Genomic DNA, 18,904 nt, shown 5'->3' with positions numbered 1-18,904 from the left:
AGCATGTCAGTTTTGAAACAATAGATTATAAACACTTTTTTTGTGTTTTTATAATGTTTTATTTAGAAACAGAAAACAGAAATGCATGATCAAAATGTATTTTATTTTTAAAGTTGGTGGAAGTTTGTTTTTCTCCCCCTCCTGTTGGGGGCATACTTCATTATGTTCTCTCCCTCTCATGGGGTCTTACACGCTCACAGTGTTCCTTCCTCCTGTTGCCCGACCGGTGCACCTTCTCCAGAGCTGTTCTGAGTTGCCCATTTCTCTGTCCACCTCTCTTGTTTGTAAACCAGTCAGACAGGCTTGTCTTTCAAACAAAGAAACTGGCGGTGGGAGGGTCTGGCTCGGAGGGGTCTTCATTCCTGGGGAATGTGATCTCACTCAGCACACACTAACCCAGTTGCCTTACCTATTCTTTGCATAGGTAGCAGTGGACTTCATTGATTAAATTGTGCTCATTCTCCTGCAACAACACACGATGACTACCCCCTCACTAGCCAAGGCCCCTCTGTTCAGTACAACGCTTAGATTTTCTGAAATGTTTTCAAGGGCCTGGGGGCACATCAGCCCCACCCCCCCAATACACACAGTGGAGAGTGGTGGTTTCCAGGTAGCACGGTCGCCAGCATACTGTGGGATGCTCTGTAGTGGTCTCCACACTGAGGCCTGGTCAGACTCTATGCCATCCTGCAGGGGCCGTGGGCCCTGGGGGTCCCAGGGCATCAGAGAGCCAGCCTCAGGATCTGGTCCTCTCGGAGGTGGTGAGGTCTGAGAATGTGGAGAAACTGTCCCTGAGAAATTCTAGTCCTCAGTCTGACCTCAGAGCAAGTATCATAACCCTTCCTGCCCCGCCCCGCCGCCAGGTGGTTCTTGGGGTCCACATAATCCTCCCCTGTTTGGAGACTCACCTGTCAATTCTGAGTGCATCTTTCTGGCCTCTCGACTTCAGTAGGCCATTGTGGTTTAAGGGTAAAAGGTGGCCAATGGAGGTAAAAGGAAGCTAATAATACCCCCAGGAGGTAAATGCCACGTCTGTCAAACCTTGCAGAAAGCCTTCTGCACATGTGTGCTAGTTCTGGAAAATGGGGGCAGAGCGGAGGGGGAAAGCAGTGGAGCTGTCAGGTTAGAGAGAACGGCGGGTGGCTGGTTTTGTATGGACTTTGTTTTTTATTTCCTTGAACCTCTTTTCTATGGAATCATAGAAGGGACCTGATTAACTTTAGGGAGTTGTCCCCCATTATGTTCTTAGGGACAGAGGATGTTGGGCAGCCCACGGGCCCTTCCCTCAGAAACAGAGATTAATGGCTTTCAATTACTCAGTCCTGGCAGTAGGTGTGGCAGCCTCGCTAGGCAACTCCGAGCAACAGTATTGGAAAAATACAGGCAATTTTCTGCTTCAGGTGAGCTAAACACACTCCTCATGGCTGCTGCTGCAGCCTTGCCCAGTGTGCCTGGGAGCCACAGTGTTTGACAGACAGCGTGGGGGTAGGGCCAGGAGTCAGGAAGTACGCCAGAACGACAGAATAAGTGACCCAAATACTTGTTTTCCATTCTGATGATCCTTTAGGTTCTTACTCCGAGCCTCTTCATTCTGACTTTTCTTAGAAAATTACTAAGGAATATCCTAGTGCAGAAATGGGGTAATGATAGTGAGCCAGTCTGTGGACAAGACAGTAGTGGGCACCGGTGAGACAGGCTTTCGGAGGGATAGCCCGAGAACAAGGGACAACGTGGATATTTGACATATGCGGTGGCCAAAGGCGTGACCACCTGGGTCACTCTGTGGGAGGAGCGTTTACACACTGAAGGTCCTTGACATTCACACTGGTGATGCGGGACCTGCATCGTGAAGATGAGGAACTGCAGCTCGTGATGTCTGTGTTAGAGGACTATTAGAGGACTATTAGAGAACGGCTTGGAGGCTTTTCATTACAATGAAGATTGGATTCTTAAAGGGATAACACATCTGACCAGTCTGGAAAACTTCCTTCTATGGAAAGAACATTGTTTCCTTTTCCTGTTCCTTTGATGGTGATATTTACGTGCCCACACTTGGGCTTTATGTTTCGCTTCTACTAATTAAAATAATTATGACAGGAGAAACAGTTTATTTTTCAGATGAGTGACAATTATTAGTTGCTATTATTTTGAAAAAATTGTACAAAGTGAATGTTTGGCCTCGATTACACAGTTTCCTTAGAACTCCAGAGGCATTTTTATGCCCACCCACAGGAGGGACCAGCCATCAGCAGGTCCCTGCTCTGATGGAGTTTGCACTCCACAGTTCACGGGCTTGTTCCTGGTGGCCACGGAGAGGCTAGTATGACCAATAAGGAGGTAGTCCCAGGTTTTATATAGTGACTAACAGCAGTGCGGTGAACATGACTGAAGCTGACACTTGGAAGACATCTTTAATTTCTAAGAGCACATACGTTTCCATTGCATGCTTTCCAGTGAAGTGAGTTGGGTCACATTCTTGCTAAGATTAGATGTTGTATTTTTTTTTTTTAAATCTCTACCAGTTTTGCTAATGTCTAGGTGAAAAAATAATGCTTTATTTTAATTTACAGGAATTTGAGGTTTGCCAATTGTATTAGCCACTGGTGTCTTTCTTAATGAATTTTCTGCACCCATTCTTTGCATGCAGCCCACCCCTCTTTTTAGTTGGTAAGCTTTTATAATTTTTATCGACATTTTGATGCTCGTGATTATTGAAGGTATTAACCCTGGGTCTGGCATATATAGTGCCAGTATTGATTCCAGTTCGTTTTGCTTGCCTTTTGTGGTTCTCAGGGTGGAACTGTTTTGTTCACAAAAGGAAAACAAATCTAACCAAACAGTATTCATTATAACATGTCAGTTTAAGGAAATGTGAAACCAAAACATTAGCAGAAAGATGATGCATTCAATTCACATATTATTTTTCTCTATACTGGATGTGAACTTAAAAACTATAACACATATACTTTATTACAACCAAACTTTAATTTTCTGCATTCATGAGAAACAGTGTTAACTTTACTGCATTAAAAAAGACTGAGTGCCTGTTCTCTGTCAGACATGAAATACTTTCACCTTATTTCTCATCTGGGCAATGGGAATGATTTTTACTTTGTAACAGCGACTGGCCTGGTAGCAGGCACTCAATAGATGGCAACTGTGTCTATGATCATGGTAACAGAAATAAATGGATACGCCGGGGTCTGCGCTCCATCGAGCGCTCCATCAACCGGTAGCTCCTGATGGCAACAACTATATAACTGACAACAACAGACGCTCTTCTCTCTGTTGTTTCTGATAAATCAGCTAGCAGTTGTATTGTCGTTCCTTCATATGTAATGTGTCGCTTTCTTGGGCTGCTTCCAAGACTTTCTCTCACTCGTTGGTTTTTAGCAGTTTACCGTGATGTGCCTTGACATAGGTCTCCTTGTTTTGATCCTTCTTGGGGGTTGCTAAGAGTCCTAGGTATACAAATTTATATGTAATTTCCAAACTTGGAAACATTTCAGCCTTTATTTCTGGAAGTATTTTCTCTTCCCTTTATGTTGTCTTCTTCCAGATCTCCAATTACACATGTGTGCCGTTGCTCGACAATTATGCTATTAAACTCTCAGGCTTTATTTCTTCCATCTTGTTTTTATTTTTCTGTTTGTCGTTCAGATTGTAAATTATAGATGAAAGGGCTAATGAATTAGAACAGATCAGTGGAAATTTTCTACTAGTAAAGTTATCCAGTGAATTTTTCATATTGTATCTGTTGGTTCTAGAATTTACATTTGGTTCTTTTTGATCATGTCCATCTCTTTCCTAAAATTATTCATCTGTTCATTTGCTATAACCATATTTTCCTTTAACTCCTTGGACATACTTATAATACTGCAGGCCCTCAGATAATTTTGTTTCATTCAGTGACATTTCTTTATATCATAGGAACTTAACAGTTGTTTATGTCAATGGTAGAATTGTTTTCATTATATGGTGTTTTTCTTAAAGTCACGGGGCCTATGGGTGACATGGTGAGGACTTACTATAGTTGTTTTGTGCATCGCACCTAATTCCTGGATCCTCTCAGGGTCTGTTTCTATTGCTCGTAAGCTTCCCTCTTGATTATGGGCCACATTGTCTTTGCATGTGTGATCATTGTCTTACTGTTTTGGGTGTTATGAGGAAGTCTGTATTATTTATTCTGAGAGGCTGTTCCTGGCAGAAGTGGGCCTGTTAGGAATGGTTGGTCAGTTCGTTCCTTTTATCGGCCTGCCTGCCTATCTGTCTATGTATCTGCTCTATCTAGGGTAGACATTTCCGCTTTGAACTCAGTCCAAGGGCACGGCTCTTTCTCTGGAGTGTGATCTTTATTACTAAGGCGTGGCTTTTGTGGCATCCAAACCAACTGGCTGAGGTGCCTATGAGGACCCCTTTATTCTGGTGGGGCAGAACCGATGTCTTCTGGCACTGCACGACCTCATGACCTCTGGAGTCACCCTTCAGCACCCTGCTGCTGCTCCCCAGGCCCAGGTAGTCTTGCCCTGGCCATGGACAGCGAAGCCCTGGAGAAGTAGCTTCAGAAAATCCCCACAAAAACTTTTGGGGCCTGCCCTCTGCTACTCTGGTCCGCAAATTCCAGACATTTCTGCAACTTGGAACAGCCACCTCCTCCTCTTCGGCTCAGTGAAAGGGCAGTGCTACTTGTGCAGAAAATCCCCCCAGGGCAGAAGGCCAGGCCAGGCCCCTACTCCGCTCCTGGGTTTCCCTTCTCTCCAGGCGTGTGGTCCTGCGCTGCCTTGGTTCAGTGCCAGAAAAGAGTTGCTTCTTTGTGTATTTTGTCCCATTTTACAGTTTCCCAAGGAGGGCAAGTCCAGCGCCTGTTACCCTTTTGCGGTCGGAAGCAGAAGTTGGGTGCTCTTTGCTTGTAAGCTACGTCGTCCTCGATAATCTCAATGACATGCCACTGGTTTTGTAACCCACTTGGCACATGACTGATTTTCTTTGGACAGAGTTTTCATTTCTGGGTTGGCTGTAGGGTTGTTATCAACTTACGTCAGCGTCTGCTCCAGAACTAGCCCTTCAGTCTGTCACCACACCAGGTCCCAGGCACGGCTGAGTCGCCGGTGGCCCTGAGGGTGCCCCCAGAGAGACTTGGTCTTCTGCACAGATTGTCATCTGTGCCATCTCACCCTGTAGTGCCATTGTCAGCTGCCATGATACTCTGTAAGGGACAGTTCTCATCAGATATAGTTGCTTGAGATATTTTTGAAAATGATCAATTTAGAATAAAAGCTTGGTGTACCATTCTGCCTTATTTTAATTGTTAAAATTAGGCCTCAAATATCTACTCTTCTAAAATATGTAATGTAGTTTTTGCATGAAGGAGTAACACATTTATTTTTAAAATTGGCTTTAAGAATATTTCGAAGATAGCTTTCGGTCATTAAGGCACAATAAGTTCAGTTTCTTTCCTGTAGGGCTAGCGTTTCTTCCTTCCCTCCTTCCTTTCTTGATGTTTTGTGACTGATTCCCTTATATCTGCGTAGCATTTTTACTTTTCACATGTTCCCATTCTGTCTGGCCATTTCCTTCATTCACGCAGCCCTAGTGCACTGTCTTATTACCTCTTGCCTGGAGTAACTCTCCCTTCTTGTAAGAATCTCCTGGCCAATTTCCAGTTTAACCTTCCCAAAGTGGAGTTTCTCACACTCACATAAAAAATCTCACTGTTCCTTGCTGCCTTCCAAACTCTTGAGTGGCTTCCCAAGGCAGATTGTGGGCATTCCTCACTCTGCACCCCCACATGCTGCTTCTCCCTGACTTCCATGCATGCTGTTCCCTCAACACACCACGACCTTCTGCTGTCTACACATAGCTCCTCCTCTTCATCATCCCAGTCTGCCCCCAGCCCCGCTGTGCCAGTATGTCGCAGCTTTCCCCCGTTCCCTGCATTGTGGTGCTTACTGTCCGGGTCGCACTTGAATTCCAGGTTCTCATACATACCTCCTCCCCCTGGGGCCCTCTACATAGTAGACAGTAAATATTTGTCCTTTGGCCCGGGATGCCTATTGATTTTTAGAAAGAGGGGGATGAAGGGAAAGAGAGAGGGAGAGAGAGTTATCCATATGAGAGAGAAACTTCAATGGGCTACCTCTGGCATGCCCCCTGACTGGGGAGAGAACCCACAACCCAGGCATGCGCCCTGACCGGGAATTGAACCCATAACCTTTCAGTTTACAGGATGACACTCCAGCCAGCTGGGCCATACTGGCGAGGGTGTCATTTTACTCTTGAAGAAAACCTGTGATCTAGGCGGAGTGAGGGGCTATTTGCAGTCACAGAACGAGGAAACCAGGACCTGAAGTGTTGAAATGATGCCACACTCAGCATTAATGACTGATTCCTGATTTACAGTCTGTGTCCTCTACGTTTTTTCCTTAGGCAGCTCCTCCACTCTCATCTGATCTGGCTCAAACTTACTTTAGTTGGCCTCGAAGTACAAACTTTAAAAAAAATACTGGGCACGTCCCCATGTAGTAAAGAATGAAGTGGGAGGTGTGCGCTACCTCCTGCTGTTTCTTTGCTGCCACCACACTGCAGAGTAGAAGACTCAGCCTGGGTCCCTAGGTCCTGGCTGTCACGGGTCCTCCTGCCTGTCTGGACATCACAAAAGACCTCATGAAAACGTACTCCTTTTAGCTCTTTCCTTACGTGTCACTTGGTGTCAGCATTGGGACTAATTCTCTTTCCCTCTCTTACCTTCAGGCACTCCGCCTTAGTAACGTGGCCATGGGCAAGACTACCACGGGCCAGATCGTCAACCTGCTGTCCAATGACGTGAACAAGTTTGATCAGGTAAGCTGCCCCTGAGCAGTCCTTTTTCATTCCCCACCCTTCTTACGTGGTTTACCTTGTTGGAATGTCAGGTGCTGGCCTTTGGCTCAGGCCAGGATTCTGCTGAGGACATGAGTTGTTTTTTCAAATTTAACTTGCCTTTCTTCTGTGTGCCGCTTTGGTATCCTGTAGGTGAGCATTTTGTTTTTCTAAGGTCGCCCACAACATAATTCAGTTGTAAAGAGGCAGGCTGCAGCGTTCTTGCTCAGCCGGCTTCAGTGTCCTAAGAGTCTGCCTGGAGTGGCCCTCTCAGCACGCTGTGTTGGGAAGGCTGGCTGAGGGGTCTTCTCTGCCTCTAGCTGATGACCTCCTGGTGGGCAGGGATTATTCTTCTCCCTGTGCCCTGTGCAGTGCCCGCTATGTAGGAAGCCTTCCGTAAATAATGACAAATGGATGGTCCTTAGTGGGAAACAGCCTACTCTCCTAACCCCACACCCTGCTTTGCCACTTACCTTGTGAATGTATCCCATGCAGGGCATTATTGCTGCTGGTCAGATCTGCAGGCCATTAGACCCCTTCTCTTTCAATCATTCATTTATCCACAGTGAACTACGCTTCTACTCCGTTGTAGGGATGACTAAGACTTTTGCCCGGAGGAGCCACAGCCTATCAAGGAGATAAGCACACACATAATTGCTGGAGAGTTAGGTACTAAAATGTAGGCTTTCCGGGTGCTGGAGAGCCCAGGGGAGGTAGGGCAGAATTTTAAGGCTGAGTTTGGAGAAGCCCTGAGCTCATCGCGGGGGAAGACAAAGTCAAGATCTTCCTTCCCATGCTGCGAGCCAGGTTCTCCCTAGAAGTGCCTAGGGCCTGCCCTGTGTTGCCCCAGAAGGGTAGGTAACTCTCTGCTTTCGCAGGTTTAAAATCCACTGGGACCATTTCTGTCTAGTTTCTCATCTGTTCTGTCCGGTTGGAGCAGATGGTTTCTATCCTGCATCTTTCACTGGTTTTGCTTTTGAATAGTCCTCAAAAGGCCTTGTCTTTTTCTTCTCAGGTAACGATATTCTTGCACTTTCTGTGGGTAGGCCCCCTGCAGGCCGTCGCAGTCACGGCCCTGCTCTGGATGGAAATTGGAATATCCTGTCTTGCCGGAATGGCCATTCTGATTATTCTTCTGCCTTTGCAAAGCTGCATCGGCAAGGTGTTCTCCTCCCTCCGGTAAGAGCGACATACACAGGTAATGTGTAATATAGTAATATGTGTTAGGGAGCTGCTTGATGCTGTAGTTCCAGAATGAAACTAATGTCTTCTACCATCTCCTCTTTGCCTGTGCTGTGGAATCTTCAGGCTTGATGGGTGGGGCTCCAGCCTTGAGCTGAAAGCTAGTCTTGAAGCAGAGAGGGGAAGGCATTTGCTGGCTCCTCCTGTCTAGCTTTTTAGGCACCATACCTCACTAAGTACAGTGTACTTAAGCGGAATTTATATGCATCAAAGGTATTTAAAAATTATTAAATAGTAATACATTTAGAGAGCTTATGGGCCCAATTCTAGCTGCATATACTTTTATTATGCTTGTGTAAGAGCCAGTTACAAAGTGTGTTATTGTTTTTATAATTCACTGTTTCCATTAAGTTATAAGCTCCCCAAGGGCAAGGTTAGTTTACTTATTTATGTCTTCATAACGTCCACAGTCCTGACAGATTCTGTGATAGACCAGTGGCTGATGATGAAGAGCCTAATGGTGGTGAATTAGACCTAAAGCAGATCCCAGAGGGTTGGAAGTGGGTCATCCAAGGTTGTTGGATGGTTGGAGATAGGCTGTTGGAAGCACGTTGAGTTCCTTCTTTTATGCCCCTGTACCTGGTATTTTTCTCCCCTTGGAACATCCTTTCCCCTCTTTGCCAGGAGAGATGTTGATCCTTCAAGGTCTGTTCCAATGCTACCAGAATTCTGAGGCTTCTTTGCTCTTTCCTTTCCCAGTAGAATAAACAGTCCTGTCTTTTCTCCTTCATGCCTAATATATTACAGTGCAGTCAATTGTGTTCTTGGTAGATTCAGGGGCTTTTCCTCTCTTCCCCAACCATGACCTCGAGCAGACGGACTATCATCTTCCTCAGCAGATATTGCCAGTTCTCCAAATTACTGTTCGAACTGGGATGACTCGTTGAGGTCCTAACGGATGTCCTTCCCCATGTGTGTTGTGAGAAGGACCTGCCTGTGTTGTCAGCGTGGAAGAGCTGTAGGGAGTCATCAGCTCCCGGCCTCTGCCTGTGGCCTCTGCGGGGGAGGGCAGTTGGGGTGTGGGGGCCATGGCTCACCTCTCGCCTCTGTCCCCTCAGGAGCAAGACCGCAGCTTTCACAGACGCCAGGATCAGAACCATGAATGAAGTTATCACCGGCATCAGAATAATAAAAATGTATGCCTGGGAAAAGTCATTTGCAGACCTTATTGCCAATTTGAGGAGGTAAGCTTTTGTATACATCACACCCTATTTTCCTATTTTTAAGAAATCGAAAGCTCTCTCCTTCTCATTCTGCTCTGACCCCCGACTAACTCGGGCTCCGTCTCTCAGGTTCCCTGTGTGTGCAAACTCAGCCCCACTCCACTCATCCCTATTAGATGGCTCTCCTCTGTGGCCCCAGGGGACCTGTGCAGGCTGCTTCCATCTAATGTCCTTGTATGTCACAAGTTTTGACTTCCTTATTCTCTTTTCCAACAAGTGCATGTGCCCCTGGAAGGGACAGGCCGCATCTTTCTGTCCTCATCAACCTGGTGCTCACGAACGAAGAATGCTCAGACCCAGTCCGACTGACCACAGATGTTGAAGCGTGACCTTAGCCTTCATTGAGTTGGAGGAGCAAGCTGTTAGGGAGCTTGCGGTCCCCTTGGGGAGCCAGCCCTAGCATTGGAACTGTAGAACGGCGGTTCCCCTTAAAGCACACCCACGCCTTCAAATGAGGCCACGTGCAAAAGGCGCTTGAATTCGTTTCCTGACTTGGACGTCGATGTTTCCCTTTAAAACCTACGTCCTTCTCTCTTCTAGGAAGGAGATTTCCAAGGTTCTGAGAAGCTCCTACCTTAGAGGAATGAATTTGGCATCGTTTTTCGTTGCGAGCAAGATCATCATCTTCGTGACTCTCACTGTCTACGTGCTCCTTGGCAATGCGATCACCGCCAGCCGTGTGTTCATGGCGGTGGCGCTCTACGAGGCCGTGCGGTTGACGCTCACACTCTTCTTCCCCGTAGCCATCGAGAAGGTGTCGGAGTCCGTCGTCAGCATCCGAAGAATCAAGGTTTGGTGACAAATAACTTTTTTAAAGCTGTAGGCAGCTGTCAAGAAAAAAAGCATGTGTCCTTTTACTTAGCAGCACTGTGTCCCAGTGCAGTGACCTGCCATCATTCCAGAAGGTTGTGCATGCTTATTATCCCTGGTTGCTTAGGCAGAGCGCATCACACACAATGCCCAGTGCGGCGATCGCTTATAGGCAGTGTTATGAATAGCAGCCTAGGGCCTTTGATGTGCAGGTCATAACTGCAGGGTGATTAAAATGTGTCACCACGGGACAGGGAAACTGAGTTCGTCTCCAGTACTGGCTGCAATAATGAGGTAGGGGCTGCACACAGTCCCTCGGTGGATGGGGGTCCTCTCTGGGCCGGGATGGGAGGAGCTGCTGGGAGGCCTCTGCTCCCTGGACAGGAAGGAGGCCTGTACCTCACTGAGTTCTCTCTGTTTAGAAATGAGCTCTTTCCTCCACGGGCACTTGGCTTGTGATTTCTGGGTCTGCCTCTTGGAGCTCCACCTTTTCTTCCTGCCCCAGCCTCTCTCTCTCTCTTCCTTTAATTTTTTTTTTTTTTTTTAAATTTCCACCATACCCACTGTTGCCTTACCCTAACTAGCTGTTCCTAAGTTGCAAGGGGCAGATAATTTGTATCACCAGGTTAAGGGCCCGGCACACACTAGGTGATCAGGAACTCGTGTGTTTGTGAACAGGTCTAAAATGAAGGTGAGTTGTCTGCTGGTGGGGGCCTGGCACCGACCCGAGGGGCTGGGCTTCACCAGAAATCTAGTTGGTTCTGTTCCTGCTTCTCCACAGTGGCGGGTGCCCAGGAGGAAGTGTTTCATCCAGTCGGATGGCGTGGCGTGCATTTTTGTGGTGCTGGTGGTGCTGGTGGGGAGGCGGTTCTTGTCATGAAAGTTGAGATTTTTTTTATGATTAAGTTTCTATACTGTTAAAAAAAAAAAAGCATTACCCATAAACAAAGTCAGTTCTGGTACCCCGCGTTTATCATTTTTTTTCCTGATGGGAGTTTCTAGCAGCTTTGGTAAGGGAGGGTGCACGCAGTTCAATACAATTTCCTGTACGTAGCTTCCTTGTTTGAAAGAAGACGTTTAGGAGTGCACTTGGACCATGGGACAGATTGAGTGTGCGCTGCAGCTTTTCCAGGTTGCGTATGCATCGTGCTGCCGTAATGTTCACCCCGTGGCTGCACCTTAGGTGGCCGCCGCGTGTGCTGCCCTTGAACCAGACACTCCTGAAGCCTCCACACAGCATCTCCTTTATCTAGACAACGATCAAATGAGCTAAGCGTTAGCGTACCCACTGCACAGATAAAGAAATAGGTTGTGTCTTAGGTGAATTAGCGTGCCCATCCTCCCATAGCTCGTACACGATAGAACTAAGATTCTGCCCAGAACCCTGGTGTCTCAACCCTTGTAACATTGCCGCCTTCTCACCTGGCATGTGGACTATTTCCTTAAGTGTTGGTTTAATCGCTTAGCCTTCCTCCGAAGGCCTCCAGGGACTTTCTTTTTCTATGGGGTCAAATTTTTAAGCTTGAGCTTGAAGCTCACCTGCCCACAGTGGGCATTTTCCAGCAACCCCCCACTCCGGCGGGAAGGCTTGTTTCTGCTATGTGCCACGTTCACCCGCCCCTCTGGGTCTTTGTTTGCCCTGTTCAGCCCCCAGGCTTGCCTTCTCTTCTGCCCTTGATTTAAGCAAATGCTGCCGAGCCCACTGAGCATCTCCTGCCTCCCTCTCCCAGCCTTTCTGCATGCCTACCAAGCCCAGGCTCCATCAGCACGCAAGGCCAGCTCAGTGCCGTGCAGCCCCGTCTCGAGTGGGGTGATTCTGGCTCCCCTGGGGCATTCTAAGCCCCTGGACAGCACACCATGTCTGGTAGCTTTTGCATAGTGCTTGGCCCCATATTGGACACATAAAGGGCCTCAAATAAATACTGGATTGACTGAGACAGCACTCACAGGACAAAACTGGCTCTCAGCAGAGGCCTGGGGTGGTCTGGCCGGACTAGGAGCCGGGAAACACACAGCAAGGGAGCAGATTTGAGTTAGGCATGTTTGGAACATTGGGCTTTGCAGGTCTCAACCCAGGGGGGCTGGAGGATAAACGTGGCAAACCTTCATGCGGGCTTTGTAGCTTAGCGTCGTCTTTCTCATACGTGCTTTTCAGTTTCCTCTTTCACGTACAGTTAGATGAAGGCTTTCTTAGGAAGGTACAGGCTCAGGCATTTTTTTTCTTCTACCGAGGAAGGAAGACGGACGGCATTGAATGAGTCCAATAGGATTATAAAAGATCTTGTCTTAACTTCAAAGCACTGAACATCTTCAGCAGCTTCTACAACCGCTAAAATTTGTCTCTGCTTAGGTTTTTGCCCCCAGCCGCTTAGGAAGGCAATCTTTTTGGCTCAGTTCCAGCGTCTGACACTTTCCCGCGTGACCTGTTCTGGGTATGCACTGCATGGCTCTAGAGGGAATTTAATTCCAGCTTTTTCATCAGCCCGAGACCTGGAGACAAAGCCACCCGGTGCTTCTGGCGCCTTGGCAAGGCGGAAGATTGTGACTTCTTTCTCTACTCAGACCTCTTTATGGGCAAATGCTTGATAGATTTACTTCCTTCCTTTGCACATAGTTTTTCTTCTTTTAAAAGATTTTATTTACTTATTTTTAGAGAGAGGGGAAGGGAGGGAGAAAGAGAGGGAGAGAAATAGCAGTGTGTGGTTGCCTCTCGTGTGCCCCCCACTGGGGACCTGGCCTGCAACCCAGGCATGTGCCCCGACTGGGAATCGAACTGGCGACCCTCTGGTTCACAGGCCTGCGTTCAACCCACTGAGCACACCAGCCGGGGCCATTCTCAGAAGTGTTTTAAGGAGCTCAGAGGGAGTGACTGTTTGGGGTGGGTTCACCGGTGTTGGAGTTGGCCGGGGAAGGAACCGGGAAGTGTTCTTTCAAGTATTCCACAATTGGTGGTACGGGAGATTCTGAAATTAGTCTTGTCTCTGGAGGAAAGGAGAGCTGGAGAGAGGGGAGAATTGGATTGTGGCAGAACAGGTTGGAGCGGATACCTGGTTGACTGTGGGAGAGGCGGTGTGTAGAGAGAAATCAAGCTATGACGGGTTTAAAGCCTCAGAGGTGGCCTCAGACCAGTCTGTCCTGCCGGCCTCCTTGCCTGGCCATGGGCTTGGGCAGGCAGGAACAGCAGTGCCCACTCTTAAGTAGGTTCTCCGCCAGCCTGGGTGGGTGGGAGGGGGAGCGCAGGAACGAAGGAGCAGACCACGCCTCTCCGTCGCTGGGTCTTTGAGGGAGAAAGGCACAGGCACACATTCCCCTTTCCTACACAGACATTTTTAACCAGTTGTTCTTCTGAAGTAGAACTTGGCCGTCAAATGCGTAGCTTTGTGGAGAGATCCACAAGCATGTTAGGGTGTGTATGGTTTTCGGAGCAGCAGCTGGCTTGTTCCTCTGCTGTTTTGTCTTTCTGAAACGTTCTCACATGCTTATTTCCGTTGCCTCCTCTGCTGCTTCGGGTTAGGCTTGCCTGTGGGTTCTAGCATACCCACGTTAAAGCGGCTTACCCAAGGTTGCTTTTTTCTCTTTCTTTTTCTCTCGTGCGAAATATCCTTGTCAGGCGCTGCACGGGGTTCCTAAGGTTGTGGCAGCAGGTTTATTGTTTGACAGTTCTGGAGGCTACAAGTCTGAGACCAAGGTGTCAGCCGGGCTACGACCCCTGTGAAGTCTGGGGGGGAGAGCCCTTGCCCTTTCTAGCTCCTGGCGGCTGCTGCAGACCCTTGGTGGGCCTGGGCTCGTGAGCACATCCCTCCAGTCTCCGCCACGTGGCTATTTCCTGCCTGTGAGCCTGTCCTTGCCTCTCTCTTCTCTTCTTACGAGGATACCAGTCATATTGGATACAGGGCCCACCACGTGCCAGCATGACCGCCCCTTAATCAATTACTTGTGCAATGACCCTATTTCCAAATAAAGCCACATTTTGAGGTACCCGAGGTTAGGACTTCAACATAACTCTGCGGGGGGCAGAATCCACTCCCTGGCTAGTATGGTCCTTCGTGGTCTCAGGGATGCAGACTCTTTCTTGTTGCTCCGCTGCGTCCTGGGCCGTCGGGGAGAGACAGGTTCTGGGACATTGTCACTTTCCACTAGTCCGAATTTAGTCACATGGCTCCAGTTAGCTGCACGGGAGGCTGGGCTGAGAGGTCCTCCTTTAGACTGCCAAGGGGCGGCTGAAAACCGGGGTTTTGTTACCCCAGAAGAATGAGAGCAGATGCTGGGGACAGTGGGCAGTCTGCACGTGTGCACAGATTTTGGGGGGGGGTTGGGGCGTGGGGGTGGCCTCAGTTGTTGATTCAGTTTCTGCACTGTTGCAGCTTTTCTCTTGTCTACTGTGCACAGAGCGAGAGGAAGATCTCCTGTATAGTGTTCTGTTGCACTGGCGGTGGTTCTCGGGACATTTCCATTCAGCGCCGGCGTTTTGAACAGCTCCTAACTCATAGGGAAAATAACAAGATGCGGAAGATCCAGGGTTCCTGCTGCCCAGAGGGCATTTGCTAAGGGGAAAAGCCAAGGGCTTGTGAAAAGATGTTTACAAAAGACCTTTTTAAGGAGTTTATAAAATACCTTTTTAAGCGATAGACATTTACCAAGCATGTTTGCTTTTTAGAACAAGGACTTAAGTGACAGTAATGACAAGTGGTGATATGTCGACACCGAGTGGGGAGAAAAGCAGGGTGTGTACTTAAGGGCCCAGCTCAAGGTCACAGCAGATCAATAGCAGCCGCACGGGGGCATCCGAGAGGAGTCTCAGCCCCTGGCCCCTTTTGCCAGCTGGGGCTCCTGCACCAGCTTGATCTCCTGAGCGCCTGGGAGCGGCCTTGGTCCCGTCCTTGGTCCTGGCATTTCCAGCATGTCCCATGGTGCTCGGCACAGTCAATATTTATGGAATTATTTCCGACCAACTCCTGTGATTACTGTTAGTAACACAGAAGTAAAACAATAAGAATGCCCAGGTTCTAAGTGTGTCCAAGTTGGGAGCCCTATTTCCTCTTCAACGGAACTAATGCACTTATTGAGAAAGTTACAAAGATAGCCTTGTGGCCATGAACTCTGATATACAGGGTCTGGCAGAAGTAAGGCCCGCTTGAGTGTGGTTCATAGGGTATTAATGTGGGTGTAATAGTTTATAGTTTTAATTTGAACAGTTCATCTAAAATGCCATATGGTGTGCTTGAGTGTGATATTGTTATGTTACAGAATTACATGCTTATGATTTTGCAATAAAAGGTTTTATAATAAAAAGGGGTGTTATTTATGTCAGACCCTATATATATAACTCATATAATATACATTATATATACTAATATTGAAATTGTTTCAAATGAAGTTAAAGACAACTAAGCCCTACTAGAACCATCATGCTGAAAAAAACAAAGGGACTTTTGGCCAACCCCATATGTAACTTAATTACTAATAGCCTGCTGTTGACTGGAAGTCTTACCGAGAACATAAATAGTCGATTTAACACACGTTTTGTATGTTATATGTATTACATGCTGTATCCTTACAGTAAAGTAATATAGAGAAAAGAAAATGTTACTGAGAAAACTGTAAGGATAAGACAACAAATACCTTCACGGTGTTTCTAGAAAAAATAACCTGTGTGTAAGTGGGCCTCACAGTTCAGACGCATGTTGTCCAGTCAGCTGAACTATTCACTGGGTAGCACGTTCTGATGTGAGCTGGCACTGTAAATGCAGTTGGGAAAACGATACGTACCCTGCGTTAAGGTTTACATTGCAAGTTCCAGGAAAGCAATTGTTTGTGATTTTTGTCCCTGCAGTGTAAACAATCTGTGTTTTCCCGTTTCTCCAGGACTTTCTGTTGCTTGATGAGATAAAAGAGCACGGCGCTCAGCTGCCCTCAGACGGTAAAACGATAGTGCATGTGCAAGATTTTACTGCTTTTTGGGATAAGGTAACAAATCCTCCATTACACGGTCGTGACCACTAAAAGACAACTGGTGGCTTAGAGTTCGCAGAGAATTAGATTTTGCACGTGGTATCGAATGGGACTTGCTCATCTACTGAAAGCACGTTACAGAAACTCAAAACCAGGAACAAGGTTGCAGCGAATGCAGATTAAGCATAAAATCAGCCTCAGGCATTTGACGTGTTGTTTGTTATTTCATTTTGAAGAGCACTTTCAAAGTATTACCACATTTTGAATTTAAAGTATCTGAGTTTGTACGTTAGAAGTTACAGGGTTAGCGTGTACATTTTTTACCTTGATGGTTACCAGACCGTCTCGCTACATTCTGAATGCAGCCACTGTGTGGCTCTTTGCTGGGAGGTGGGCTGGATGCTCCCCTCGGTGAAGTGTCTGCTTGGTGCTGGCTGCCTTGGTGGCAGCTCAGGGCAAAGAGGAGGCAGCAGGTGGGCATCGGAGGCTCTAGTGAGCCCCCACCTCAGGGTTTCACTCTGTGGCAAGCTGACAGCTGGAACCGGCAAGATGACACGGATATTTCCAACACTTGGCTTATTTGTGACATTTACACAAGTAGAGAAAGAAAAAAAAGCAAACCAGGGACCACTGTCCAGAAGTTCTCCTACTTGCACACTCAGGGCAGGCAGCCCCTTTTCTCCACACCTGCATCGCTTTTCTCCCTGACTCCGTGGTCCTGGGTGCGCAGCCTGCTGTATCCATCCAGGTTAGCCAGGAAAACAGAACCCACACCGCAGGGGAGGGAGAGTCATGCAGGGAATTAGCTACATAGGTGGCAGGGGAGGAGACCCAGAGATTAGCAATGGCAAGAGCTAAACCAGGTCCCCCCACTGGGGCCACAGGGGCTCAGGGAGAAGAATCCAGGAGCCGAGGGTCGTGCTGTTGGTGCTGGCTCTGCAGAGGTGACTGTCGCTCGCAGGAAGGCAGCTGGAAGCCGGTGGATGGACTGGTTGGTGGGTACCAGCCCCTCTCCATCCCGCCCCTTGGCCTTAGGTGGTGCTGTCTGAGGGCTGAGCTGGAGCTGACTGGAAAGTTTGTGGGCAGTGCGTAGCAGCTGGCAGTTCCCATCACAGCAAGGGAAGGTCAGGAACCAGGGCCTGAGTGAACAGGTGCCCAGCCTGCACTCCTTCCCACTGCCACGCTGGTTCTCCCTTCGTTGGTGGCCCAGGTGTCCATACTCTGCAGACCAGTGGTCCCCAACCATTTTGGTGCAGGGACCAGTTTCGTGGCAGACAATTTTTCCACGGACTGGGGTTGCGGGGGGATGGTTTCAGGATGATTCAAGCCCATCACATTCAAGCTCACCTCCTGGTGTTCGACCTGGTTCCTAGCAGGCCCAGACCAGTATGGGTCTGCAGCCTGGAGGTTGGGGACCCCTGCTGGAGACTCTGTTTTTGTGCCTGTGACTCTTATGTTTTATGCCACCTTATAGTGGTCGCCTAGTTTTTTGGGGGTTTTTTTTTTTAAGATTTTATTTATTTAGAAGGGACAGGGGGAGAAAGAGAGGGAGAGAAACATTGACGGGAGAAGCGTCCATTGATTGGTTGCCCCTCCCCCACCTTATGTGCCCCAACCTGGGCCTGAACCCGCAAGCCAGGAGTGTACCCCAACCAGGAATCGAACCAGCGACCTTGCTTTGTGGGACGATGCCCGACCCACTGAGCCACACCAGTCAGGGCCACCTAGTTTTAATTCAGGGTCTGCCACCTCCAGCAAAGCAATACCCAGTATATAAAGTTACATCATTGCCACTTTTGCACCTGGAAGCACAGGCTGCCTTACGTAACCTGCCCTGCCTTAATGTGCTAGATTTATCCCTGCTTTGTACTGCTCATCATAATCCATCACTGAGCATTTGTAGAAAGCAGTTAAAATTCATTATAAAGATGCACTCTCTTGAATGCAGTGAGTTCGATGAAGCACTGAGGTAGCTAACACCCACTTTGAATCACTCCTGACCAAATTTCTTTTCGTACCCAGTTACACAACATTGTAAAATGAGCTGTTTTGTTCTTCTTCCAAGAATCTTAGCAACATGTTCTCAGCCTTTTCTGCAGCTTGCGATGTGGTACAGATCACTCTGTTCTCTTGTGCTGGCATCGCCTGTGAATGCACTGTGCCCCATGCTAGGGAGTGCCTAGGGAGTGTCAGGTGAGGTAGCGGAGCTGCTGGGTGGGGGAGGGGCACGGACACAGGGGTTTGGCAAGAAGCTGAGGCAAGGTGAAGTGCATGCTGGGTTTCAGTGTGGGAGAAAGACATAGACTCTCTAACCAGCACCAATAGACAGCCATGCAGATGGGTGGGGGACGGTCTCGCCGGCTGGCCTCTCACTCATGAAATGATTGCACTTGGTCTTTATCCAGTGAAAAGGGAGAGGTTGGTGGACATTTCAAATTGGTTTTTCGCGAAGTGCAGGCGTGCTGTGTACTTATGCCGCCACCTTGTGGAGATGGATGAAATAAGAGTAAAACCACTGGATACGGTTATGAAGGATTAAAACCTCCCAGGCTGAATGTTCTGTTAAATGTGTTATTATTAATAAGTTAGTGTGTGCCAAGAAGTTTTCATTCGAGGAGGTGCCTCGTCATTTGTACTACTTGCACTCTGCGTCTAGAGCCGTGTCCATGAGGAAGTAAGTTAAAAGAAGTGGCCCTTCCCAAAGGCAGTGGAAGCTGGTTCAAACCCCCGAAAAGATGTGATTGCATGAGAAGGACTCTGGGACACAGCATCTTAAAATAGGATGGAGAGAGACCTGGGTTATCGTATCGATGACTATT

At 48.0% G+C, this 18,904-nt stretch overlaps 1 protein-coding gene across 1 annotated transcript in view; it reads left to right on the top strand.

Annotated features, from left to right (window-relative positions):
• ABCC4 (ATP binding cassette subfamily C member 4 (PEL blood group)) overlaps positions 1-18,904 on the top strand; it is a 215,936-nt gene that overhangs the window by 50,310 nt on the left and 146,722 nt on the right. Inside the window, exons 5-9 of the mRNA XM_053916440.2 lie at positions 6,751-6,840; positions 7,874-8,037; positions 9,159-9,284; positions 9,864-10,113; positions 15,999-16,100. Coding sequence (XP_053772415.1) covers positions 6,751-6,840; positions 7,874-8,037; positions 9,159-9,284; positions 9,864-10,113; positions 15,999-16,100 — 732 coding nt within the window. The remainder of the gene's footprint in view (positions 1-6,750; positions 6,841-7,873; positions 8,038-9,158; positions 9,285-9,863; positions 10,114-15,998; positions 16,101-18,904) is intronic.

This window comes from Desmodus rotundus, chromosome 13, assembly GCF_022682495.2.
Source record: "Desmodus rotundus isolate HL8 chromosome 13, HLdesRot8A.1, whole genome shotgun sequence".
NCBI lineage: Eukaryota > Metazoa > Chordata > Mammalia > Chiroptera > Phyllostomidae > Desmodus > Desmodus rotundus.
Note: the sequence above shows the minus strand (reverse complement) of the source record. Positions and strands in the feature narration are given on the sequence as shown.